This window comes from Coregonus clupeaformis, chromosome 17, assembly GCF_020615455.1.
Source record: "Coregonus clupeaformis isolate EN_2021a chromosome 17, ASM2061545v1, whole genome shotgun sequence".
In the NCBI taxonomy this organism is placed as follows: Eukaryota; Metazoa; Chordata; class Actinopteri; order Salmoniformes; family Salmonidae; genus Coregonus; species Coregonus clupeaformis.
The window spans coordinates 1,655,488-1,682,901 of NC_059208.1; the positions used below are offsets into that span (position 1 = coordinate 1,655,488).

The window sequence follows — 27,414 nt, forward strand, 5'->3', positions numbered from 1 at the left end:
TGTCTGTGTCTGTGTGTGTGTCTGTGTCTCTGAGTGTCTGTGTGTCTGTGTGTGTTTGTGTGTGTGTGTCTGTCTACTACTGTATGCATGTTTCTTTGTCTAATTATCTGTCAACATGTACGGTGCAGTTCAGAGAGAGTTCAGAGGGAGTCCACAGAAGGCAGGTCGGAGGTGAACAGCTCCTTGTATAGAGGAGGGAAGACAGAGTGGACGGTGAGCGGGTAGCGCTGGCTGAACCAGATCAGCTTCTCCACATGCAGACTGCACAGAGACTGCAACACTGACACCTTCTGGTAGAGCTGGGGACAACACACACACACAGCTAGTCAATGACAGTTCTACACACTGTATCCAGTGATGTCATAGAGGGTAAACACTCACTACTCTCTCAAACTTGAATGCGTGAGTCTGTGAGTGTGTGAGTGTGTATGTGCGCGTGTGTATGTGCGAGTGCCTGTGTGTGTTACCTTGTTCAGAAGGCTCTCCTGGTTGTCTCTGTGTAGCATGTGTCTGAGGCATCTGTCCAAGTCTCTCCTCATTCTATGTACTCTGCCTCCATCCTCAAGACAGGGGCGATCTACACACACAGGAAAAATATTAAAATATATTATTTATATGATGTTCTATGACTTTACTATTCTATGACTTTACTGATCTATGACTTTACTGTTCTATGACTTTACTGTTCTATGACTTTACTGATCTATGACTTTACTGTTCTATGACTTTACTGTTCTATGACTTTAGTGATCTATGACTTTACTGTACTAAGATTATCTGCAGTATCATTTTACAGAATGTGTGTGCATTTGTGTGTCTTACCTGGGTTAATGAGCACCAGTGAGCTGAAGAGAGCCATCTGCTGCTCAGTCAGTCTCAGGGCACACATACTGTGAGCAAAGTCAAACACCGCCACAATCAGATCGCCACAGCCTGCAACAACACAGTTAGCATAGTTAGCATCACTAAGACTAGGAACCAATTGCCTAAGCTAATATGAGATAGTGTCCTCCGTAATTATTGGGACAGGGAAAGATTTTTTATTATTTTGGCTCTATACTCCAAAAATGTGGATTTGAGGTTAATGTTCAGAAAGTTACAGACGCACAAATATCATACAGCCTCTACATTAATGTATAAGTGTTTGCAAACATATTCTTTACAATAAAAGTGACTCCAAAATGACACAATGCATTATTTACCATTCATTTCTATTGGGCACAAAATAATCTGAAACACAACCAAAACAAACAGCAAATGCGTCCAACACATTTTTTGAGTCACAAGCTTGATGTAGTCATTGCATGCAAGGAATATGGGACCAAATACTTACATTTACATTTTTACTACTTTACTACACATATAAGTGAATTTGTCCCCTAAAATGGGGGTGCTACAGTACATTCGGAAAGTATTCAGACCCCTTGACGTTTTCCACATTTTGTTACTTTACAGCCTTATTCTAAAATTGATTAAATTGTTTTTTCCCCCTCATCAATCTACATACAATACCCCATAATGACAAAGCAAAAACAGGTTAGTAGAAATTTGTGCAAATGTATATAAAAAAAAAAAAACTGAAATATCACATTTACATAAGTATTCAAACCCTTTACTCAGTACTTTGTTGAAGCACCTTTTGCAGCGATTACAGCCAAGAGTCTTCTTGGGTATTACACTACAAGCTTGGCACATCTGTATTCGGGGAGTTTCTCCAATTCTTCTCTGCAGATCTTTTCAAGCTCTGTCAGGTTGGATGGGGAGCGTCGCCGCACAGCTATTTTCAGGTCTCTCCAGAGATGTTTGATTGGGTTCAAGTCCAGGCTCTGGCTGGGCCACTCAAGGACATTCAGAGACTTGTCCCGAAGCCACTCCTGCATTGTCTTGGCTGTGTGCTTAGGGTCGTTGTCCTGTTGGAAGGTGAACCTTTGCCCCAGTCTGAGATCCTGAGCGCTCTGGAGCAGGTTTTCATCAAGGATCTCTCTGTACTTTGCTCCATTCATCTTTCCCTCTATCCTGACTAGTCTCCTAGTCCCTGCTGCTGAAAAACATCCCCACAGCATGATGCTGCCACCACCATGCTTCACTGTAGGGATAGTGCCAGGTTTCCTCCAGACGTGACGCTTGGCATTCAGGCCAAAAAGTTCAACCTTGGTTTCATCAGACCAGATAATCTTGTTTCTCATGGTCTGAGAGTCTTTAGGTGCCTTTTGGCAAACTCCAAGAGGGCTGTCATGTGCGTTTTACTGAGGAGTGGCTTCCGTTTGGCCACTCTACCATAAAGGCCTGATTGGTGGAGTGCTGCAGAGATGGTTGTCCTTCTGGAAGGTTCTCCCATCTCCACAGAGGAACTCTTGAGCTCTGTCAGAGTGACCATCGGGTTCTTGGTCACCTCCCTGACCAAGGCCCATCTCCCCCGATTGCTCAGTTTGGCCGTGCGGCCAGCTCTAGGAAGAGTCTTGGTGGTTCCAAACTTCTTCCATTTAAGAATGATGGAGGCCACTGTGTTCTTGGAGACCTTCAATGCTGCAGAAATATTTTGGTACCCTTCCCCAGATCTATGACTTGACACAATCCTGTCTCGGAGCTCTACGGACAATTCCTTCGACCTCATGGCTTGGTTTTTGCTCTGACATGCACTGTCAACTGTGGAACCTTATATAGACAGGTGTGTGCCTTTCCAAATCATGTCCAGTCAATTGAATTTACCACAGGTGGACTACAATCAAGTTGTAGAAAGATCTCAAGGATGATAAATGGAAACAGGATGCACCTGAGCTCAATTTCGAGTCTCATAGCAAAGGGTCTGAATACTTATTTAAATAAGGTATCTTTTTTTAATATACATTTGCTAAAATTTCTAAAAACCTGTTTTTGCTTTGTCATTATGGTGTATTGTGTGTAGTTCGATGAGGAAAAAAAATATTTTTAAATCTATTTTAGAATAAGGCTGTAAGGTAACAAAATGTGGAAAAAGTCAAGGGGTCTGAATACTTTCCAAATGCACCGTATGTACATGATACAGATGAAAACACCCTCAAATTAAAGCTGACAGTCTGCACTTTAACCTCATAGTCATTGTTTGATTTCAAATCCAAACTTCTGGAGCATAGAGCCATAAGAATAGAACATCCTTCACTGTCCCAATAATTACGGAGGGCACAGTAGCATCCATTCAATAGCTAAGACTAGGAACCAATGGACTTACCCAGAGAATTGAAAAGTTCAGTGCTGGCAAACTTCCCATCGAAGAAGACGGTGCTGTTCTCTGTGTTAAAACACCTGCTCATTCTGACCAGAACTACCTCCATCGAACCTGAGAGAGAGCGAGAGAGATGGAGGGAGGGAGGGAGGGAGGGAGAGAGAGAGAGAGGGGGGAGAGAAGATTTAGTAATGGCAATGTGCACTTCTTACAGGAAGACTTTTGTTGAGAGAGGGGAGAGATGATAGTAGATTAAGGAGTGATTGACAAGTGGGTTCGGCTCACCAGTCTTCAGCAGGGTGATCTGGTCGTTCTGGCCGAGCCCACGGAACCCTGGGATGCGTTTGGCAAACTCCACCACGTACTGTACCGCTTCAGTCAGCCTCATGGCACAGTGCTGCCACATCTCATCTACTGACTGGAGACAGCGGGAGGAGGGGGAGGGAGGGAGAGGGAGGGGGAGGGAGGGAGAGGAAGGGGGAGACAGGGAGGGAGAGGGAGGGAAGGAGAGGGAGGGAGGGAGGGAGGGAGGGAGGGAGGGAGGGAGGGAGGGAGGGAGGGAGGGGAAGGGGGAGCGAAAGGGACAGGGAGGGAGGGAAGGAGAGGGAGGGAGAGAGAGAAAGTGAGGGAGGGAGAGGGGGAGACAGGAGAAAAAGAGAGATGTGAGGGGAGAGGGAATTCCAAAAAGAGGTGAGAAGGAGAAGAGAGAGACAGGATGCCTTCACTTGAGTTCAGGGGTCAGACTTCTTTTAACCTATTAATAAAACCCTTATTTTTTTACTGACGACTGACTGATTATGATTTATATGAGACCAGTGATGTGTTGATACAGTACCTTGCTCTGGTAGGCATGGATCTCCTCTCTGCTGAACAACTTCCATCTCAGAGCCTGCAGTTCCTCCAGTCTGAACTGACTGGTGTCCCTATGGGAACGCATGATACTGCCACACAGCTCTTCTATGTGTAGCAGGGAGGGGAGGTAGGGGAAATAGGGGTCGTCTGGGTCATAGGATCTAATTCCCATCCCTATCGTCTGGTCAGGAGACGGCTGACGGGAGTCGAACCCTGAAGAAGAGGTAGTGAGAAGGGAGAAGGGGGGTAATAGATATTAAACAGTGCTAGTCTGATTATGTGTTTCGAGTGTGTGTATGTGTCCCTTACCTCTTTCGTCTGAGTGCCCACTGCCAGGAGACACACAGGAGCCCTGGTAGGCCAGACCTGGGGCCTGGGACTCGCCTGGGGAGCACACCAGGTAGGGGAGCACATCTGTCGGGCAGGGTGGAAGCTCTGGCTCTCCAGGGAAGGAGTAGGCCGAAGCCAGGGGCTGGAGCAGGTGGGGTGACCGGTTACGGCGTGCCTTGCTTGAGTAGGGCAGGGCTGGCTGGGCCTCTGCCTGGAGATGCTGCTGCTGCTGACGATGTCTCTCCACCTCGGCATTCAGAGAGTCCCGCTGACGTTTTGACATCCGACCAAACTTCACCGCTGGGGAAACAAAAACAGTTGGTGGTGGAGTTGAGTTGAATTACCCATATATAAAGTCAAGTGTGTATTTATTCAACCTTTATTTTACAATCCTGACATCTTTGTTTTTTATGTGTGCGTGCGTGTCTCACCATCCCGGCTCATGCCCTGGTTCACACACTTCTGCAATCGGCAGCTCTGGCAGCGGTTGCGGCTGGCTCTGTCTATAGGACAGTTACTCTGTCTGGAACAGGAGTAGGACACGGACGGCAGCTGGCTACGCCGGAAAAAACCCTGAGGGGGAGAGAGGACCATTGACATAACCAATGAAACCACTGGAAATAAGTCATCTGATCACACGGTTTGTTATGTCTGCTTGGTCAGAGTGAAATGAGGTGTGTAGTGCTGAAGTCTCACCTTGCAACCCTCGCAGGTGATGACTCCATAGTGAACTCCTGATGATTTATCCCCACAGATCTTACAGGGAATTACCTCAATCTGAGCTACACACACAATAACACATACATTACAGTTAACACACACATTACAGTTAACAGTAACACACACACCTGTGGACTACGTTGGCCAGCAGAGAGCAATGAGACAATGTCCAAACCCAGATCTTTCAGAACTACAGTGTGAGCCCATTCAAAACTGTCTATCAAGGAGATAAGGGAGAGTTAGGGGGAATTCGGTAGAGTTAGGGAGAGTTAGGGGGAGAAGAGAAAGTGAAATATAGATGAGGGTAAAGAGAATTGAGGGCAGGAAGGGGAAAGAGAAACCTAGACTGCAGAGAGGTAACATTAACACCAAATCAGACTGAGAAAGTTGGTTGACCACAAAAATATGGAGTGGAAAACTGGTTTTTGGTCTGTGTACGTGACACCTGTCTACATGACACCTGCGTTGTGTGTGTTCAGTGGGTATGTCAGTATATCTCGTTGACATTTTATGGAAACTTACTGTGAATGTGGCTGAGTGGTGAGGTTTGACCATTCCCCTAACAAATCAACAACACTTCACATGAACACACACACATAACGCAACTTTGCTACAATAATACAGGCTTGTTAAAAAAGAGACAATTTGCTTGGTTGTTTTTCCCCTCCTCTAAGATCATCAAGGTCATCAAACGTTGCAAACAGAGTGAAAGAAAGAACACTCTGTTTTCCTCTCATTAGCATTTCTTACATTATTAAAAATGAACCGAATGACATCAAATACACAGAGACAGAAGAGACACAACAGTAGAGGGGGAATATTTGCAAATGGAGAGAGGAGGAGGAGGTGAAGGTGTCAACCTCAGTCTTTTTAAGTGGTTAACTGGCTTCTCTTTTGCTCTGACTATCCTTCTTTCATCTCACCTCTCGCTCTCTCTATCCCTCTCTCTCTCTGTCTCATAAAGGATAGTGCTGCCAGTAATAGAGTCTTTCATCTTGGTTGACACTGCCAGGAATGTCCATCCCCCTCTTCCTCCCCCCTCCCCCTTCCCCCCATCCCCCCATCTTTCATCCTCATCATTCCACAAATCATACATTATTACATTCAGAACATTTGAAAATAAATACGCTATTCTGATGTGATTTTAGAGTTCAGGAAGAGTGTTTGTCTTTCTTTGTGTTGGTGTGTGTTCTAAGTTAGTTTGTCAAGCAGTGAGACAATGGCTTGTGTTTACGGTACAGCAATACATTGTGTGAATAGTGTGTGTGTGTCAGTGTGTCAAGTGTGTGTGCCCTCATTTCAGGTGCCACAGGAATCTCCCAGAGGCCGTAAGAGAGGGCAGTCAGCAGTGAAACTGAGAAACCCCCTGCACATCTGATAGAATACACACTATACTGCACATCTGATAGAATACACACTATACTGCACATCTGATAGAATACACACTATACTGCACATCTGATAGAATACACACTATACTGCACACCTGATAGAATACACACTATACTGCACACCTGATAGAATACACACTATACTGCACATCTGATAGAATACACACTATACTGCACATCTGATAGAATACACACTATAATGCACACCTGATAGAATACACACTATACTGCACATCTGATAGAATACACACTATACTGCACACCTGATAGAATACACACTATACTGCACACCTGATAGAATACACACTATACTGCACATCTGATAGAATACACACTATACTGCACACCTGATAGAATACACACTATACTGCACATCTGATAGAATACACACTATACTGCACATCTGATAGAATACACACTATACTGCACACCTGATAGAATACACACTATACTGCACACCTGATAGAATACACACTATACTGCACATCTGATAGAATACACACTATACTGCACACCTGATAGAATACACACTATACTGCACACCTGATAGAATACACACTATACTGCACATCTGATAGAATACACACTATACTGCACATCTGATAGAATACACACTATACTGCACACCTGATAGAATACACACTATAACCATAAAGACTGCATGGATGGTATTGTCTATGTGCAGGAAAACAAATGAACACTTCATGAATAGACTGACTAATTGAGTGAGAATGTGAATGAGAAAGTGGATAGACAGAATGGATGGGTGGGTAGATAGAACAAGTAGAGTCACAGCCTACAACATTGTATAGCGAGAGCGAGAGAGCAAGAGTGAGAGAGAGAGAGAGAGAGCGTCAGTGGTCTCTGTTTTTTGCTCTCTCAGTTCTGATTCTCAACCTCAAACAACAGGAAACCAACCTGACCCACAACCTTTCACTGTTGACGCACACACATGTATGTTTCTATCTATTCCATTCATTTGGGATTGAGGACCAGTATGTACAGCAGGGCTGTCTGAGGATCAGCAATACCATAGACAACAGATGATGTGGGATGAGGACTCATCTCGACATTAGATCATTGATGATTGAAAACATCAGCTTAGGAATCATTTGCAACCGCCACAGCAAACTGTATTTCCATCTCGGTCCCTATCTCTAAAACTGTGTCCTTTATTCTCATATCTCTCCACCTATTCAGACCACAGGCCTGCCTCTCTCTCTCTCTCTCTCTCTCTCTCTCTCTCTCTCTCTCTCTCTCTCTCTCTCTCTCTCTCTCTCATATAACTCCAGCACCTTGACCAGTCAGTGATCTCCTGTGGTGTGCACAGCAGCCCTATCTTTAACTGTTACAGGCGTCTCTACCCAAGGCAGCCCTATCCATCTAGTTAAGGACAACAGCTAACCTGGCTCTCCAACTTCAACAGAGCCGTCATTTACCCAGCCTCCCGTAATTCTGACAAAGGTACTCACCAAACCACATATTCAGCTATCAACAGACTTTCCCATCTGTTGATAGCACCAGTGGTGGTATTGCTGGAGCGGATGAGGAGCGACGGCAGCTAGCTAATATAACATGACCTCCTATACTTCCGTCTCCTCTGACTAGTCACCATGGTAGTGTCTGCTACTGCACTATGGGCCTGGGACATCCTACACACTAACAACCAGCAGCTCGTGTAGGGCTGGCAGGTGGATCCATGTTACTGTTCTCAACCTCTACTTTACAATCTCCCTTCAGTGTAGTAAATGATGATATGGCCTCGGCAGTTACTGACATGATGCTATTGTCACAGAGTTCTCAGTCCCCCCTCATCCCAGCCCTTATCTCTTTAGCCGAACCAGCTATAGGCCAGCTACAGAAAAGGATCTAAATTAAGAAAGAAAAGCGGGAGAGAGAGGTGAGAGAGAGAGAGAGAGAGAGATAAAAGAAGATGAGCGTAACAGCGAGCGAGAGAGAAGTGACTGGTAAGGAGAGAGGGAGAGTGGGGATAGCGAGGTAGAACAAGAAATACTGTAGAGAGAGCGAGAGCGATAAATGTTATGCAACACTAGTCCACAGAAATCACCTAGGCTACAACTGGATTGCATTAGCCGCCCCTACATACAAGTACACTGCCTTCGGAAAGTATTCAAACCACTTGACTTTTTCCACATTTTGTTGTGTTACAGCCTGAATAAAAAAATCGATTAAATATGATTTATTTTCACACATCGACACACAATACCCCATAATGACAAAGTGAAAATATGTTTATAGAAATTCTAGCAATTTTTTTGAAAATGCAATACAGAAATATCTCATTTATATAAGTATTCACACCCCTGAGTCAATACCTCGTGGTCCTCTGTAGCTCAGCTGGTAGAGCACGGCGCTTGTAATGCCAAGGTAGTGGGTTCGATCCCCGGGACCACCCATACACAAAAATGTATGCAAGCATTACTGTAAGTCGCTTTTGATAAAAGCGTCTGCTAAATGGCTTATTATTATTGTAGAAGCACCTTTAGCAGCAATTACAGCTGTGAGTCTTTCTGGGTAAGTCTCTAAGAGCTTTCCACATCTGGATTGTGCAACATTTGTCAATTATTATTTTCAAAATTCTTCAAGCTCTGTCAAACTGGTTGTTGATCATTGTTAGACAACGATTTTCAGGTCTTGCCATAGATGTTCAAGTAGATTTAAGTCAAAACTGTAACTCGGCCACTCAGGAACATTAACTGTCTTCTTGGTAAGCAACTCCAGTGTAGATTTGGCCTTGTGTTTTAGTGTATTGTCCTGCTGAAAGGTGAATTAATCTCCCAGTGTCTGGTGGAAAGCAGACTGAACCAGGTTTTCCTCTAGGATTTTGCCTGTGCTGAGCTCCATTCCATTTATTTATTATCCTGAAAAACTCCCCAGTCCTTAATGATTATATGCATACCCATAACATGATGCAGCCACCACTATGCTTCCCCCCCCCAAACATAACACTTTGTATTCAGGACAAAAGGTGAATTGCTTCACCACATTTTTCGCAGTATTACTTTAGTGCCTTGTTGCAAACAGGATGCATGTTTTGGAATATTTATATTCTGTACAGGCTTCCTTCTTTTCCCTTTGTCAATTAGGTTAGTATTGTGGAGTAACTACAATGTTGTTGATCCATCCTCAGTTTTCTCCTATCACAGCCATTAAACTCTGTAACTGTTTCAAAGTCACGATTGGCCTCATGGTGAAATCCTTGAATGGTTTCCTACCTCTCCGGCAACTGAGTTAGGAAGGACTCTTGTATCTTTGTAGTGACTGGGTGTATTGATACACCATCCAAAGTGTAATTAATAACTTCACCATGCTCAAAGGGATATTCAATGTCTGACTTTTTTTATTTTTACCCATCTACCACTAGGTGTCCTTCTTTTTGAGGCATTGGAAAACCTTGCTGGTCTTTGTGGTGGAATCTGTATTTGAAATTCACTGCTCGACTGAGGGACCTTAAAGATAATTATATGTGTGGGGTACAGAGATGAGGTAGTCATTCAAAAATCATGTTAAACACTATTATTGTACACAGAGTGAGTACATGCAATTTATTATGTGACTTGTTAAGCATATTTTTACTCCTGAACTTATTTAGGCTTGCCATAACACAGGGGTTAAATACTTATTGACTCAAGACATTTCATCTTTTCATTTTTAATTCATTAGTAAAAATTTCGAATAACATAATTCCACTTTGACATTATGGGGTATTGTGTGTAGGCCAGTGACCCAAAATCTTAATTGAATACATTTTTAATTCAGGCTGTAACACAACAAAATGTGGAAAAAGTCAAAGGGTATGAATACTTTCTGAAGGCACTGTATTATACATAGAGCGAGTCAAATCTAATCTAAAATACAGTGAGATTCATTGAGCTAATGCAGAAGGGCAGTAGAAAGCTGCTATCAGAAGCTATGCAGCCTAATAAAAAAGGGGCCTTTTACAGTACATTCGGAAAGTATTCAGACCCCTTAACTTTTTCCACATTTTGTTATGTTACAGCCATATTCTAAAATGTATTCAATTGTTTTTTCCCTCACCAATCTACACACAATAACCCATACTAACAAAGCAAAAACCGGTTGTTGCACATTTATAATTTTTTTTTAAACCAAAATATCACATTTACATAAGTATTCAGACCCTTTACTCAGTACTTTGTTGAAGCACCTTTGGCAGCGGTTACAGCCTCGAGTCTTCTTGGGTATGACGCTACAAGCTTGGCACACCTGTATTTGGGGACTTTCTCCCATTCCTCTCTGCAGATCCTCTCAAGCTCTGTCAGGTTAGATGGGGAGCGTTGCTGCACAGCTATTTTCAGGTCTCTCCAGTGATGTTCGATCGGGTTCAAGTCCGGGCTCTGGCTAGGCCACTCAAGGACATTCAGAGACTTGTCCCGAAGCCACTCCTGCGTTGTCTTGGCTGTGTGCTTAGGTTCATTGTCCTGTTGGAAGGTGAACCTTTGCCCCAGTCTGAGGTCCTGAGTGCTCTGGAGCAGGTTTTCATCAAGGATGTCTCTGTACTTTGCTCCGTTCATCTTTGCCTTGATCCTGACTAGTCTCCCAGTCCATGCCACTGAAAAACATCCCCAAAGCATGATGCTGCCACCAACATGCTTCACCTTAGGGATGGTGCCAGGTTTCCTCCAGACGTGACGCTTGGCATTCAGGCCAAAGAGTTCAATCTTGGTTTCATCAGACCAGAGAATCTTGTTTCTCATGGTCTGAGAGTCTTTAGGTGCCTTTTGGCAAATTTCAAGCGGGCTGTCATGTGCCTTTTACTGAGGAGTGGCTTCCGTTTGGCCACTCTACCATAAAGGCCTGATTGGGGGAGTGCTGCAGAGATGGTTGTCCTTCTGGAAGTTTCTCCCATCTCCCCAGAGGAACTCTAGAGCTCTGCCAGAGTGACCAACGGGTTCTTGGTCACCTCCCTGACCAATGCCCTTCTCCCCCGATTGCTCAGTTTGGCCGGGCGGCCAGCTCTAGGAAGAGTCTTGGTGGTTCCAAACTTCTTCCATTTAAGAATGATGGAGGCCACTGTGTTCTTGGGGACCTTCAATGCTGCAGAAAGTTTTTGGTACACTTCCCCAGATCTGTGGCTCGACACAATCCTGTCTCGGAGCTCTACGGACAATTCCTTCGACCTCATGGCTTGGTTTTTGCTCTGACATGCACTGTCAACTATGGAACCTTATATAGACAGGTATGTGCCTTTCCAAATCATGTTCAATCAATTGAATTTACCACAGGTGGACTCCAATCAAGTTGTAGAAACAACTCACGGATGATTAATGGAAACAGGATGGACCTGAGGTCAATTTCGAGTCTCATAGCAAAGGGTCTGAATACTTATGTAAATAAGGTATTTCTGTTTTTTATTTTTAATACATTTGCAAAAATTCTAAAAACCTGTTTTCGCTTTGTCATTACGGGGTATTGTGTGTAAATTGCTGCAGATTTGTTTTATTTAATCAATTTTAGAATAAGGCTGTAATGTAACAAAATGTGGAAAAAGTCAAGGGGCCTGAATACTTTCCTAAGGCACTGTATATTACATTTCCATTGTCCTTAATAAGGGGTTGAATATCTCTGACATGAGCAGCGAGTGCCATTCAGCACCTTTCCCTTGTCTTTGTATAAAGTACCCTGTCAGCATTCTGCATTTTGCTCTGTAAACGGACAAAAAACCTCAACTTTCCTCCACCGGAAACACCCCGCAGAATCACACCCTCCAACACACAGACGCATGACAAAGAGAACATGGGGCATACTGTTATCCATCAAGTAAAAATCTTAGAGAGTAAGAGATTTACTTGAGATAACGTTTGAACATTGTGTGAATACTTTGAAATAAAATCTAAAATCGAATTGATGGCACACTGAGATGTTTCGACCAATAATAACTAATGTTGCCTCAGGTTTTCCTGTCAAAAATGTTATTCTAGATAATGATTCCTTGATATGATATGATTTTTATTAATATAAATATGAATATATTTCTTATTTTTGACAGTATTTTGAAAAATTTGACTATACAAATGTTCAAAGGGAATCAGAAATGTTATTAAATATGATCAAAGAATACAAATAGCTAAAAATGTAAATATGTTCAGGGTGATTATTGATCCTTACTTACTTCTTGGTAGATTTCAACAATTTGCTATAAATGAATCAATTCCACATTTGAAAATATATATACTGTAAATGTCAAATAAGTATCCATCACACTTTCACCTTAATATGCTGTTAATGCTTTATAATTAAAACATTTTGTAAATGTGCTATAACATATTTATAAGTATAATAACTTAATTAGTAAAGGAATCTCTGGAATTTAAGACACATTTAATTTAATGTATTTTTTTGTAGTTTACTGTTCCGTTTGAGACCCATTTAATTTAAGGTATTTGTTGTTGGTAGGTTATTGAGCGGTGATAGCATGCCTCAAAATGGCAGTTGTGCATCACCCAGGTGGGTGCTATATTGAAAGTGGATGTGGGGAATAATATACAATTTAAAGCGCTTTGACAGATAGTGTAAAACACAATTTTTATGCAAGATAATGCTAGATAAATAACACTGTTTTTGTACAGTATTGCCATGAGAATTCACTACATGAAAAGCTTGAAGACTATATCTTAAATTAAACGATACACATCAAACTGCATTTGTTTTGAGTGCAGCCTCTGAACAGTTATTTTGTTAACTGTAATTTGTGAGTAATGCCATGCTGTCTGGTCAGAAGAAATGTGGCTCTAGTAATTAAAAAATACAAAATTAAAAAATAAAATCTTCAGAATCAATAACAAAGGCACCCTACGCATTTCAACATAAGCATTTCGGAAAGGCTGTTTTGAACCCCAGACTGAGTCCAAGGGGAACAATAATTAGTTGTGAGGAAAACCAAGTAATGGTGACGGGTGTGTGACTGTGTGACTGCTCTCTTTCATCTGTCATGTTTGGGGGTGAATGTGTGACTTCAGATTTTGGTGTCAACTCTTTGAAGTAAAGTGAGGTGCGTTGGAAGTGTGTATGTGTAATGGTATGTGCACCCAAAAAGTGTAAGGAAAGTCTTTTGAAGTTAGAGAACACGAATCTGAACAGGAATCCCCCAAAAGCATCAGCGTACTCTTTGTTTGTGTGTGGAGAATGCCGCCTGAATTAAGCCTATATGGCGATGGTGGAGGGCCACTCTCAGAGAAAAATGAAAGAGGAGAATGAATCGAAATGCATAAATGTTCACTGTTGTATTTAAGTAATGTCAGCATTGTAAAAACAGTCTACAGTTATGTTAATCGTCCTATCCTTCCTTGACATTAAAATTAGAACCCAGTATGTGTAATATTAGAAGTTCTATCTGTATCATGTTATATACAGTGACATACACACAGGAGATATACACTGAGTGTACAAAACATTCAGAACACCTTCCTAATATTGAGTTGCACCCCCTTTTGCCCTCAGAACAGCCTCAATTCGTCGGCGCATAGACTCTACAAGGTGTCAAAAGCGTTCCACAGGGATGCTGGCCCATGTTGACTCCAATGCTACCCAAAGTTATGTCAAGTTGGCTGGATGTCCTTTGGGTGGTGGACCATTCTTGATACACACAGGAAACTGTTGAGCGTGAAAAACCCAGCAGTGTGTTGCAGTTCTTGACACAAACCGGGTGCGCCTGGCACCTACTACCATACTCCGTTCACTTAAATCTTTTGTCTTGCCCATTCGCCCTCTGAATGGCACATATACACAATCCATGTCTCAAGGGCTTAAAAATCCTTATTTAACTGTCTCCTCCCCTGATTGAAGTGGATTTAACAAGTGACATCAATAAGGGATGGTAGCTTTCACCTGGTCATGTTTTGTACACTTAGTGTATATCACGCTACCACACACACACACACACACACATACACTGAGGTGCCAACCACAGAGGGGCAGCTGTGCTACGGTGTGTGTGTGTGTGTGAGTGAGTGCATGCATGCCTATACAGTCCCTATGGAGCCATATGGATGCGTAAATAGAAACAGGTGCAGAGGATGCTGTGAGAGGACCATCTTACAACACAGTACGGTCTCATACCAAACTCACTATCCCTCTCTCACCTTCTGCCTACACAGTCCCTGTTCCTCTCTCGTGTGCCACATCACAGACTGTGTGAGTGGTAGTTCTCGTGTGTCACATCACAGACTGTGTGAGTGGTAGTTCTCGTGTGTCACATCACAGACTGTGTGAGTGGTAGTTCTCGTGTGTCACATCACAGACTGTGTGAGTGGTAGTTCTCGTGTGTCACATCACAGACTGTGTGAGTGGTAGTTCTCGTGTGTCACATCACAGACTGTGTGAGTGGTAGTTCTCGTGTGTCACATCACAGACTGTGTGAGTGGTAGTTCTCGTGTGTCACATCACAGACTGTGTGAGTGGTAGTTCTCGTGTGTCACATCACAGACTGTGAGTGGTAGTGAGAGAACATGTAAATGTGTTGCTGTAATTTAAGTCTTTGAAACATAATCAGGTAAAATACATAGTCATTTCAGGACAGTATCCACGACCACAGTAATGACACATAAATGTCTTAGTGCCCACTTACTAACCAATGAGACGCTTCAAAGGTCCCTCACTTGGTTTCAAAACAACGTAAATACGTAGTCATAGTTAACCATTTACATATTTGGACAAAAACTATTAAATATTTTGAAGACTGATTTGGCCCAACTTACACCAACTACATAATTTGTGTCTTTTTACAATAAGTGATAATGCGATGCAAGATGTCTTGAAATATTTACATTATTTTCAAGAGTATTATCAAAGTAAATGGTTACATTAGTATGAAAAAGATATATATATGTACGCACTCACTAACTGTAAGTCGCTCTGGATAAGAGTGTCTGCTAAAATGACTAAAATGTAATTATATCACTTCTACAGGCCTGTAGAATCAGACACAACGGTTCTATTCTGGCTCCATTATGCTTCTAGAAGAAATATAAAGTAGATACTTGGGGGGGGCAGGTAGCCTAGCGGTTAAGAATGTTGTGCTCTTAACCGATTGTTCGATTCCCCGAGCTGACTAGGTGAAAAATCTGTCTCTTGAGCAAGGCACTTAACCCTAATTGCTCCTGTAAGTGGCTCTGGATAAGAGTGTCTGCTAAATGACTAAAATATCAAATGTAAACTTCAAGAGCAGCTACAATGTCAAGTTGTTAGAGGTTTTGGAAAGAAACACAACGAGGATCTGGTGAGGATGTTGGACATGCCAACAGGCTGAAACACAATGCACAGTAATCATTCTGGCAAAGATATTGATATGATCATGTTTTGGTTTTGAGTTTAGAAATGAATATGACCGTGAGCGGATATGTTGCTGTTGCTGTACTTGAAGAGTTGGAGGAATACGGAAGGAGAATGGGGGACAAAAAAAAGCCAAACAAACAACATTTCTAAACAATACTTCTAATGTAGGCTACAGTACAGTATACACTCTCTCTCTCACACACACACACAGATACGGTACTGTACAGAGTAACACACATTAAATCAAGGCCATCACTCCTACCTCGCATCGTCTTCATTCCAATTCTCAGTCTTCTTGTCCCACTTTCACAAACTCTATTTCTCTCTCTCTTTCTTGTTCTCACCCTCACCCTCAATTCACACTCACTGTCTCATTGTCACTGTCACTGTCTTGATCTCTTTCTCTCTCTCTCCTTCTCTCTCTCTCTCCTTCTCTCTCTCTCTCCTTCTCTCTCTCTCCCCTCTCTCCTCTATCTGTCTGTATTTTCTCTCTCTCTCTCTCTTCCCTCTCTCCTCTATCTGTCTGTACTTTCTCTCTCTCTCTCTCTTCCCTCTCTCCTCTATCTGTCTGTACTTTCTCTCTCTTCCCTCTCTCCTCTATCTGTCTGTATTTTCTCTCTCTCTCTCTCTTCCCTCTCTCCTCTATCTGTCTGTACTTTCTATCTCTCTCTCTCTTCCCTCTCTCCTCTATCTGTCTGTACTGTCTCTCTCTCTCTCTTCCCTCTCTCCTCTATCTGTCTGTACTTTCTCTCTCTCTCTCTCTTCCCTCTCTCCTCTATCTGTCTGTACTGTCTCTCTCTCTCTCTTCCCTCTCTCCTCTATCTGTCTGTACTGTCTCTCTCTCTCTCTTCCCTCTCTCCTCTATCTGTCTGTACTGTCTCTCTCTCTCTCTTCCCTCTCTCCTCTATCTGTCTGTACTGTCTCTCTCTCTCTCTCTTCCCTCTCTCCTCTATCTGTCTGTACTGTCTCTCTCTCTCTCTCTCTTCCCTCTCTCCTCTATCTGTCTGTACTGTCTCTCTCTCTCTCTCTCTCTCTCTCCCCTCTCTCCTCTATCTGTCTGTACTTTCTCTCTCTCTCTCTCTTCCCTCTCTCCTCTATCTGTCTGTACTTTCTCTTGCAGAGTGACTATCTTAGTGCGCCTACAGCATGTTTGGGCCTCAGAGTCTCCGCCAGTCACCTCAGAGTCTCCGTCAGTCACACCGTGTGTGTGCTCGCGTGTGAAAGAGAGGGGGCCTTTACCCTTTCTTTCTCTCTCTCTTTACTTACGGTACTTTTTCCCTTTCTTTGTTGTGCGTAACCCACTCACACTCAAAGCCTTAACCACTCTCTGTACCCACCGTTCTATCTCCCTCAAATATACTTTTATATACAAAAAAAAGTTTTATTGCCATGAAAGGACATATACTGTACTTCTCTAACACTTCAAGAGGATAGGACTGTACTCACAGCACAGACTGACAGCCTAACTAGCCAATTGAGTATGGACTGACATCTGAAACAGCCAATAAAGGGAGAGCTTTCTGATGATGCACATTCAATCATCTGTATGATTATTATTTAAAGTGAAAACAAGTATCATGAAAATATCCCCGCCATTTTCAATTTTCTCCCTACACTCAAAACTAACAGGTGTGTTATAGTCAGGAGCAGAAACAGCACAGAAACGCCACCACATGTGAAGGAGATGCTATCTGATACTATCTGTATCCAGATGCCAGAATACCAATATAGAGTTTGTCTTCAAACCCAAATCCAGCAAACAGGAGAATAATGTCTATACAAAGGAACACAGGTGCATAACAGAGCTATAATGCTGATATTGGCGCCACAGAGAAAACTGTGTGTGTGTGTGTGTGTGTGTGTGTTTGTGTGTGTGTCTCTCAGCACAGGTGCAAACGTGTGCAAATACTAGCAATCCAGGCATAACCACACTGCATGCACATATAACTAGCACACACATACCACATGGGCATGTATAGACAGGCATATCAACAAACACGAGTGAGGTCACACAACAACAGACACACACACACACACATAAACAAACACACACACAAACACTTACTCAAATGGGTCTTCTTGGACACAGTGTCTCCTGTAGCAAAGAAGAGATTAGTTAAATTCTGCTTGAACATAAGACACACTTCCTCTCTCACATTGTCACGATCGTTATAAACAGCGGACCAAGGCTGTCACACCCTGGCTCTGGGACTCTATATGTTGAGCCAGGGTGTGTTCATTCTATGTGTTCTGTTTCTATGTTGGGAGTTCTAGTTTGTTTATTTCTATGTTGGCCTGAGTGACTCCCAATCAGAGGCAACGAGTGTCAGCTGTGGCTGGTTGTCTCTGATTGGGAGCCATATTTAAACTGTCTGTTTTTCCCTTTGTGTTTGTGGGTTCTTGTTCCAGTTGGTTTTGTGTTTGTACCATGGACTTCACGAGTCGTTTGTTGTTTTGTTTATTGTCAGTATTTATCACTATAGATAAATAAACATGTTCGTTCATCACGCTGCGCCTTGGTCTACTTCCTACGATGATCGTGACAGAAGAACCCACCATACAAGGACCAAGCAGCGTGTCCAGGAGCAGGCAGACTGGACATGGGAGGAAGCGCCGGGAAAGGAGATGGAGAGGTTGGCGATGGCCCAGGTGGGCAAAGTGTGGTCCTGGGAGGACATGCTCGGGGGAAAAGGGCCATGGGCTAGGATTAAGGCCCTGGCGAGAGAGGAGCAGCGGCGTCAGCAGTGTCATCGTCGGACGGACGAGAGGCAACCCCAAAAAATGTTTTGGGGGGGGCACACGGCATGGGCGACTGGGCAGCAGGAGGCTGCCACAGGACGATTTGGAGAGGAGGCCACCGGGTTTGGGGGGCCAGAAGGCAGGTTGGCGGAGCCTGGATGGAGAGCGGAACCAACTTCCCGTACTCAGGCATGGCAGCATGGGACGGGGCAGGTTCCGCGGTATGCGGAGCGGCGTACTGTGCCACGAGTGGTCCGGCATAGTCCGGTACGTCCTGTGCGAGCACCCCGCACGTGTCGTGCGAAGGTGGGTATGCAGCCAGGACGGAGTGTGCCGGCTCAACGCTCGTGGTCTCCAATGCCTCTCCAGCGGTCCCGGATATCCTGCTCCAGTGTCACGTGCTGTTATGCCAGTACGGGTACACAGCCCTGTACGTCCTGTGCGGATGCCTCACACGGAGTGTGTGAAGGTAGGCATTCAGCCAGGACGGGTTGTGGCCGCTCTTCACTCCAGGTCTCCTATCCGTCTCCACAGCCCGGTCCGGCCTGTTCCTGCCACTCGCACCAAGCCTACGGTGTGCGTCGCCAGCCCGGCCCGGCCTGTTCCTGCCCCTCGCACCAAGCCCACGGTGTGCGTCGCCAGCCCGGTCCGGCCTGTTCCTGCCCCTCGCACCAAGCCTACGGTGTGCGTCGCCAGCCCGGCCCGGCCTGTTCCTGCCTCTCGCACCAAGCCTACGGTGTGCGTCGCCTTTCCGGCCCGGTCTGTTCCTGCCACTCGCACCAAGCCTACGGTGTGCGTCGCCAGCCCGGCCCGGCCTGTTCCTGCCACTCGCACCAAACCTACGGTGCGCGTCGCCAGCCCGGCCCGGCCTGTTCCTGCCACTCGCACCAAGCCAGGGGTGCGAGTCGTCAGCCTGGTCCAGCCTGTTCCTGTCCCACGCACCAAGCCAGGGGTGCGCATCGTCAGCACGGTCCGGCCCGTTGCTGCTCCACGCACCAAGCCAGGGGTGCGAGTCGTCAGTCGGTGAGGCCCGTTCGGCCCACGCACCAAGCCAGGGTGCGCGATCGTCAGCCCGGTCCGGCCGTTGCTGCTCCACGCACCAAGCCAGGGGTGCGCATCGTCAGTCCGGTGAGGCCCGTTCCGGCTCCACGCACCAAGCCAGGGTGCGCGATCGTCAGCCCGGTCCGGCCCGTTGCTGCTCCACGCACCAAGCCAGGGGTGCGCATCGTCAGCCAGGTCCGGTCCTTTCCTGCCTCACGCACCAAGCCAGGGGTGCGCGTCGTCAGTCCGGCACAACCCGTGCCTGGGTCACCGGTGCCTAATCAGGTACCGGTCAACTGCTCCACTACGGAGCTGAAGCTAACCGCTCCTGCTACGTCCAGTTCAGCTCCAGCCAGCGGGGCCAGACCGGACCAGGGGCTCTATAGGGGGTTTATTGGAGGGTGGTGGGCAAGCCCGGAGCCAGAACCGCCGCCGAGGAGGAATGCCCACCCAGCCCTCCCCTGTTTTGCTCTAGTTGAGGCGCGGTCGCAGTCCGCGCCTTTAGGGGGGGTACTGTCACACCCTGGCTCTGGGACTCTATATGTTGAGCCAGGGTGTGTTCATTCTATGTGTTCTGTTTCTATGTTGGGAGTTCTAGTTTGTTTATTTCTATGTTGGCCTGAGTGACTCCCAATCAGAGGCAACGAGTGTCAGCTGTGGCTGGTTGTCTCTGATTGGGAGCCATATTTAAACTGTCCCCAATCAGAGACAACAAGCTACAGCTGCCTCTGATTGGGAACCACCCTGGCCAACATAGATATACAACCTAGAAAACTAAACAATAGAAAATCCACACCCTGGCTCAACATTTAATAGTCCCCAGAGCCAGGGCGTGACAGTACCCCCCCCCCCCCACCCCAAAGGCGCGGACTGCGACCGCGCCAACCAAACACAAGAGGGTAGGGGCCGGGTGGGCATTCCGCCTCAGCGGCGGATCCGGCTCCGGGCGTGACCACCCCTCTATCTCTACCCCCCCGTAGCGCCCCTGGTCTGGACCGGCCCCGCTGGCCGGAGCTGGACTGAACACCGGTGGAGCGGATTGCTCTGGCTCCGGCGTGGAGCAGCTGGCACCGGTGGAACAGGCACAGACCATGCCAGACTGACGACGCGCACCACTGGCTTGGTGCGGGAGCAGGAACGGGCCGGACCGGGCTGACGACGCGCACCATTGGCCTGGTGCGGGGAGCAGGAACGGGCCGGACCGGGCTGACGACGCGCACCACTGGCTTGGTGCGGGGAGCAGGAACGGGCCGGAACGGGCTGACGACGTGCACCACTGGCTTGGTGCGGGGAGCAGGAACGGACGGACCGGGCTAACGACGCGCACCATTGGCTTGGTGCGGGGAGCAGGAACAGGCCGGACCGGGCTGGCGACGCGCACCACTGGCTTGGTGCGGGGAGCAGGAACGGGCCGGACCGGGCTGACGACGCGCACCACTGGCTTGGTGCGGGGAGCAGGAACAGGCCGGACCGGGCTGACGACGCGCACCACTGGCTTGGTGCGGGGAGCAGGAACAGGCCGGACCGGGCTGGCGACGCGCACCACAGGCTTAGTGCGGGGAGCAGGAACGGGCCTGACCGTACTGGGAACACACACCACTGGCCTTGTGCGGGAATCAGGAACGGGCCAGACCGGACTGGTGACACACACCACTTGCTTGGTGCGAGGAGCGGGACTGGGTTTCCTCATAAACCTCCGCTCCCTCTGCTGCCTACTCAGTTCCTCTCGCCGTGCCTCCACACTATCCTTCTCCCTCGTGACCAGTGGCCCCCGTAACCTGGCGGCCTCCTCTGCCAACCTGCTGAACCTCTCTATCGCGGCCTCCCGCTGCCTCGTCGTCCACGGCGTGAGCCCCCCCCCTAAAATGTGTTTGGGCTTGTCTCTCCCCCGTGCTCATGGCCTCCATCCCTCTTGCCAGACTCTCACTCATCTCCTCCCAGGTCCATCCTCTCTCCTCGTCACGCTGCTTGATCCAGTCGAGGTGGGATCTTCTGTCACAATCGTTATAAACAGCGGACCAAGGCGCAGCGTGATAGGCGTACATACTTTATTTCGTACACAACACGAACCAAAACAATAAACAAACGATACGTGAAGTCCTAGGTTAATAACACAAACCTTAACGGAACAAGATCCCACAAAATAACAGTGCAAAACAGGCTGCCTAAGTATGGTCCCCAATCAGAGACAACAAGCTACAGCTGCCTCTGATTGGGAACCACCCTGGCCAACATATATATACATGAACTAGAACACAAACCTAGAAAACTAAACAATAGAAAATCCACACCCTGGCTCAACATGTAATAGTCCCCAGAGCCAGGGCGTGACACACATCTTAGTTCAATGCTCTACTGTAGCTTCAGTCCCTTATTATCCCACTCACTCTCAACTGGGCTCATCTCAGTCTCTCTGACAATAATAGAGGAGGACTGAGTCTATGTCTCTCTGACACAACAGAGGAGGACTGAGTCTCAGTCTCTCTGACAATAACAGAGGAGGACTGAGTCTCAGTCTCTCTGACAATAACAGAGGAGGACTGAGTCTATGTCTCTCTGACACAACAGAGGAGGACTGAGTCTACAGTGGCTTGCGAAAGTATTCACCCCCCCTTGGCATTTTTCCTATTTTGTTGCCTTACAACCTGGAATTAAAATGGATTTTGGGGGGGGATTGTATCATTTGGATTTACACAACATGCCTACCACTTTGAAGATGCAAAATATTTTTTATTGTGAAACAAACAAGAAATAAGACAAAAAAACAGAAAACTTGAGCGTGCATAACTATTCACCCCCCCCAAAGTTAATACTTTGTAGAGCCACCGTTTGCAGCAATTACAGCTGCAAGTCTCTTGGGGTATGTCTCTATAAACTTGGCACATCTAGCCACTGGGATTTTTACCCATTCTTCAAGGCAAAACTGCTCCAGATCCTTCAAGATGGATGGGTTCCGCTGGTGTACAGCAATCTTTAAGTCATACTACAGATTCTCAATTGGATTGAGGTCTGGGCTTTGACTAGGCCATTCCAAGACATTTAAATGTTTCCCCTTAAACCACTCAAGTGTTGCTTTAGCAGTATGCTTAGGGTCATTGTCCTGCTGGAAGGTGAACCTCCGTCCCAGTCTCAAATCTCTGGAAGACTGAAACCGGTTTCCCTCAAGAATTTCCCTGTATTTAGCGCCATCCATCATTCTTTCAATTCTGACCAGTTTCTCAGTCCCTGCCGATTAAAAACATCCCCACAGCATGGTGGTGGCAGCATCTCGGGGTGATGAGAGGTGTTGGGTTTGCGCCAGACATAGCGTTTTCCTTGATGGCCAAAGATCTCAATTTTAGTCTCATCTGACCAGAGTACCTTCTTCCATATGTTTGGGGAGTCTCCCACATGCCTTTTGGCGAACACAAAATGTGTTTGCTTATTTTTGTCTTTAAGCAGTGGCTTTTTTCTGGCCACTCTTCCGTAAAGCCCAGCTCTGTGGAGTGTACAGCTTAAAGTGGTCCTATGGACAGATACTCCAATCTCCGCTGTGGAGCTTTGCAGCTCCTTCAGGGTTATCTTTGGTCTCTTTGTTGCCTCTCTGATTAATGCCCTCCTTGCCTGGTCCGTGAGTTTTGGTGGGCGACCCTCTCTTGGCAGGTTTGTTGTGGTGCCATATTCTTTCCATTTTTTAATAATGGATTTAATGGTGCTCCATGGGATGTTCAAAGTTTCTGATATTTTTTTATAACCCAACCCTGATCTGTACTTTTCCACAACTTTGTCCCTGACTTGTTTGGAGAGCTCCTTGGTCTTCATGGTGCCGCTTGCTTGGTGGTGCCCCTTGCTTAGTGGTGTTGCAGACTCTGGGGCCTTTCAGAACAGGTGTATATATACTGAGATCATGTGACAGATTACGTGACACTTAAATAAAGTCCACCTGTGTGCCATCTAACTAATTATGTGACTTCTGAAGGTAATTGGTTGCACCAGATCTTATTTAGGGGCTTCTTAGCAAAGGGGGTGAATACATATGCACGCACCACTTTTCCGTTATTTATATTTTAGAATTTTTGGAAACAAGTTATTTTTTTCATTTCACTTCACTTCCCCAATTTGGACTATTTTGTGTATGTCCATTACATGAAATCCAAATAAAAATCCATTTAAATTACAGGTTGTAATGCAACAAAATAGGAAAAATGCCAAGGGGGATGGATACTTTTGCAAGGCACTGTATGTCTCTTTGACACAACAGAGGACTGAGTCTATGTCTCTCTGACAATAACAGAGGAGGACTGAGTCTATGTCTCTTTGACACAACAGAGGAGGACTGAGTCTGTCTCTCTGACACAACAGAGGAGGACTGAGTCTATGTCTCTCTGACACAACAGAGGAGGACTGAGTCTATGTCAGGATGATGCTGGGCCTCTGCACACAGGGTCTGATGTGTTTATAGTGTCTGTTGTATGAAATGAATTGGTGTGGAAGAGCCTTGAGAAAGAGACAGTTGGGAGAGTAGGAGCTGACACAAGCAGAGGGTGGATGGAGTTTGAACTCTCTCTCAGGCACACGTAGACATACATTCATACACACACACACACACACACACACACCTTGGTGAGTAAGAGACAGACACAGTTATAGTGGAGGAAGGTGGGAGTTTAGCTTTCTGACCACAATTGTGAGAAAGTTCATATTGGACTGGGTGTGTGTATGTGTGTGGGGGTTGTTTCCAAGCTGAGGTGTGTATTTTTAGTGTGTGTGCTCGTGTGAAGAGAGAGGGCAGGGGAGATAAGCATCGCTGGGTGGAGTCAGACAGAGGCAGAGGCAGCCTGGGTCTTTGTGTCTGGGCTAGAGGTCTGCTGCGGCTTTCACTGCTTCCCTCCGTTTCCCCTCTTCATCAAATCACTTTTGCTTAATAAGCAGAACATAGAGGTCTGGTGAGAGCAAAGCAGTTGACACACACAGAAAACATACACGCTTACACTCAGAAAACGCAAAGAGACACACACACACACACTGCCGTTTGCGATTGTACGCAAAAAGTAAGGATTTTAGTCGCTTTTCAACCTTCAGTGGACTGAGAACGTCAGCCATGCTGTCGGATCATGAGTCAATTTCATGTGATTACAAACTAAACTAAATCCTAAACCTAAGTGCTAATGATCTTATTCCAGTCAGAACTGCAGTGACCCCTGACCCATGCCACTGAGTGTCAGCCGACGCCACAGTGTGGGTACTAAGAGGCCACGTTACAGAAGACCAACATGAAGGCCATGGAAACCGCTATCTTCTTCTAACTCCTCACTGTGCTCTACTTTTCAAAAATACATGTATGTCAGCATAAATACCACCCCCCCATCTTATCTCTCTCTATTGATCTCTTTCTCACCTTATCTGTCCCTCTCCCTTGCTCTCTCAATCGAATCAAACAGCAGTATTCTGTCTTTTTCAATCAATGCTTTATCTAACAATGGAAGTCTTGTTAAGATTTAGATGGCGCTATTTAATCAAAAGCGGTTTCCAAGGTTTCTCATCTCCCCCGTCTGTCTATCCTACTCTGTATGGAGATATAGCAGCTGCATGTTGGAGAGTGACAGAAGAACACACGCTGCATGTTACACATTATCAGCTCCCCACACACACTCGACACACAATGTGATGTAATAAGGGAGTGACTACTAGTGCATTTACGTGTGTGTGCGTGTAAGTGCGTGCATGTATGTACACAGTAAAGAAGAGAGTAGCTCTCTGGTGCATAACTATGGCTATCATGATGTCCTGTCAATGAGTAACGGAGAGAGTAATATGCACCGTGAGAAAGGGTTTTAATGTGTTATAAATCCAGACAACTGTGGCACCATTGCGGGATATTTGTACCAGTGCACCCTCTCGGCCAGACCTGGTTAAATTGAGGGAATAAAGATCAAAATATCAATGTGAGTCTATAGCCTATATTTAGCTATGGTGTCCAACTCACTCCATGGAGAGCCCAGTGTCTGCTGGTTCTTGTTATTGAATGTCAATTTGTGTCCAAGACCTAGAGTAGACAACCAGGTGAGGGAAGCTCCTAACTAATCAGTGACCTTCTTTGATTAATCAAGTACAAGGGAGGAGTTAAAAGCCGCAGACACTCTGCCCTCCATATAATGAGTTTGACACCTGTGGTTTAGGCCTAATGGATGACGTCATTTAATAAATGACGTGTGCAGTACGTGTGATAGAGACTGAGGGAATCGAAGTTGAGAGCTATGGTTTGATTTTAGACTGTGTGGTGCTGGGAAATGCAGCAGGCCTAAAACAGGCCCAACACAGCTAAGAGCTAATCCCTGGTCTTATAGAGGATTACTGCCATGTTTACCCTCAAGGAGCAAGAGTTACACCGTCCGGTGGACAACAGGAGAAGAGAGGTGAGTTAATGAGAGAGAGGGGGAGGGAGAGGAGGTATGGAGGGAGGGAGGGGAGGAGAGTGAATGGGGTAAGAAGAAAAAGTGTGAGGGATAGGGAAGATGGGAGGAGGGAGAAGGGAGAGAAAAAGAGGGAGGGAGGGAAGATGGGAGGAGGGAGAGTGAATGAGGCAAGATGAGAAAGAGTGGAAGATATGAGGGGGGAGGCAGAGAAAGAACTTGGAGGGAGGAGCCTTGGTGATCTTACAAAGAGAGAGTGAGAGGGGTAAGAGAGAGAGAACGAGCCAACTAATGTGGAGAGAGAGAGACAGTGAGGGGGATAGATAAGAGATCAAAAGAGAGAAGGAGCTAAAGATAGAGAGAAACGGGAGGAGAGAGGGGAGAGATAAGCATTAGAATGAGGCTCGCTTAAAGGAGGGGACAGGGTGATGGGGGAGGAGAGGGAGAAGGGGACAGTGACTCTATATGAACACTGTCATACAGCACTTTTGCTTAATAAGCAGAACATAGAGGTCTGGTGAGAGCAAAGCAGTTGACACACACACAGAAAACATACACACTTAGACTCAGAAAACGTAAAGAGACACACACACACACACTGCCGTTTGCGATTGTACGCATAAAGTAAGGATTTGAGTCGCTTTTCAACCTTCAGTGGACTGAGAACGTTTTTTATTTTGTATATATATATTTTGGCATTCACCTTTAAATGTGCATTAACTTATAATGCAAATCTGAGACATTTTCATTTCACCCAATCCACAATGTATAGCTAAAACAATAATAGTTGCATCTGCAAATAATTGACATTTGTGAATTGTAAATGACTGAATAGACTAGGACTAGCCTACCATAGCCTACACATTAATACACTAGGCCTACCCTATCAATAATCAAGATAATATATCTCACCTCTTTTGATTGGTTCATCAGTAGTGATGGGGTCGGGTGATTTGGGCTCCTCATTTTCCATAACTCCCGGTCAAAACAAACTGCGTATTCTTGCACCTGGCTCTGACACACACCACACTCACTTCACACTCCTGGGCCAAGCCTGTCTACACACCCTTTTGTATAGTATATTCTACCGTGCGTTTTGCTATGCACTTAGTATGCAATGCATGAATAACTTAAAAAACTTTGGATCTTTCATTCTAAATATATAGAACTACCTGCTGTTCTAGCGGCCGGGACTGCGCATGCGCTTTAAAACATACACTACCATCTCTGTTGATTGAGTCACTACGCTCATTTACTCTGACAACGTCATTGTCATTTTGCCATTCCCTGTTGTCACTCTCTCTCCATACTTCGTCTTGTCTTCACGTGAGGATAATATCAGCCAACTTCATTTTTGCAACGAACTTCCTTGTGCAAGCAGTTCAGGCTACTCCGGTTTCAACCCGCTTGCTCTTTGCGCCCTGGCTGTGGT

General features: G+C 45.7%; 1 protein-coding gene across 2 annotated transcripts; it reads right to left on the bottom strand.

Annotated features, from left to right (window-relative positions):
* LOC121543217 (nuclear receptor ROR-alpha A-like) lies at positions 1–27,414 on the bottom strand. 2 transcript variants are annotated; one of them, XM_041852955.1, is made up of 11 exons: positions 26,895–27,414; positions 17,876–17,905; positions 5,081–5,166; positions 4,816–4,957; positions 4,364–4,684; positions 4,038–4,267; positions 3,488–3,620; positions 3,209–3,316; positions 823–933; positions 468–577; positions 1–299 (listed from the first exon to the last, which is right to left on the bottom strand). In XM_041852955.1, the coding sequence occupies exons 1-11, from the start codon at positions 26,953–26,955 to the stop codon at positions 141–143; spliced, it is 1,491 nt and encodes a 496-aa protein (XP_041708889.1). In that variant the 5' UTR covers positions 26,956–27,414; the 3' UTR covers positions 1–140. The 2 variants fall into 2 exon arrangements, with proteins under 2 accessions (XP_041708889.1, XP_041708890.1); XM_041852956.1 differs by lacking the exon at positions 17,876–17,905.

Excerpts from the sequence above, each read along its gene's own strand:
- LOC121543217 (XM_041852955.1), bottom strand. The coding sequence starts at position 26,955 with ATGGAAAATGAGGAGCCCAAATCACCCGACCCCATCACTACTGATGAA. Across the intron at positions 17,906-26,894 it reads TGATGAACCAATCAAAAGAG|GAGACACTGTGTCCAAGAAG; the intron begins GTGAGATATATT and ends TCTTTGCTACAG. Across the intron at positions 4,958-5,080 it reads TCACCTGCGAGGGTTGCAAG|GGTTTTTTCCGGCGTAGCCA; the intron begins GTGAGACTTCAG and ends TCTCCCCCTCAG.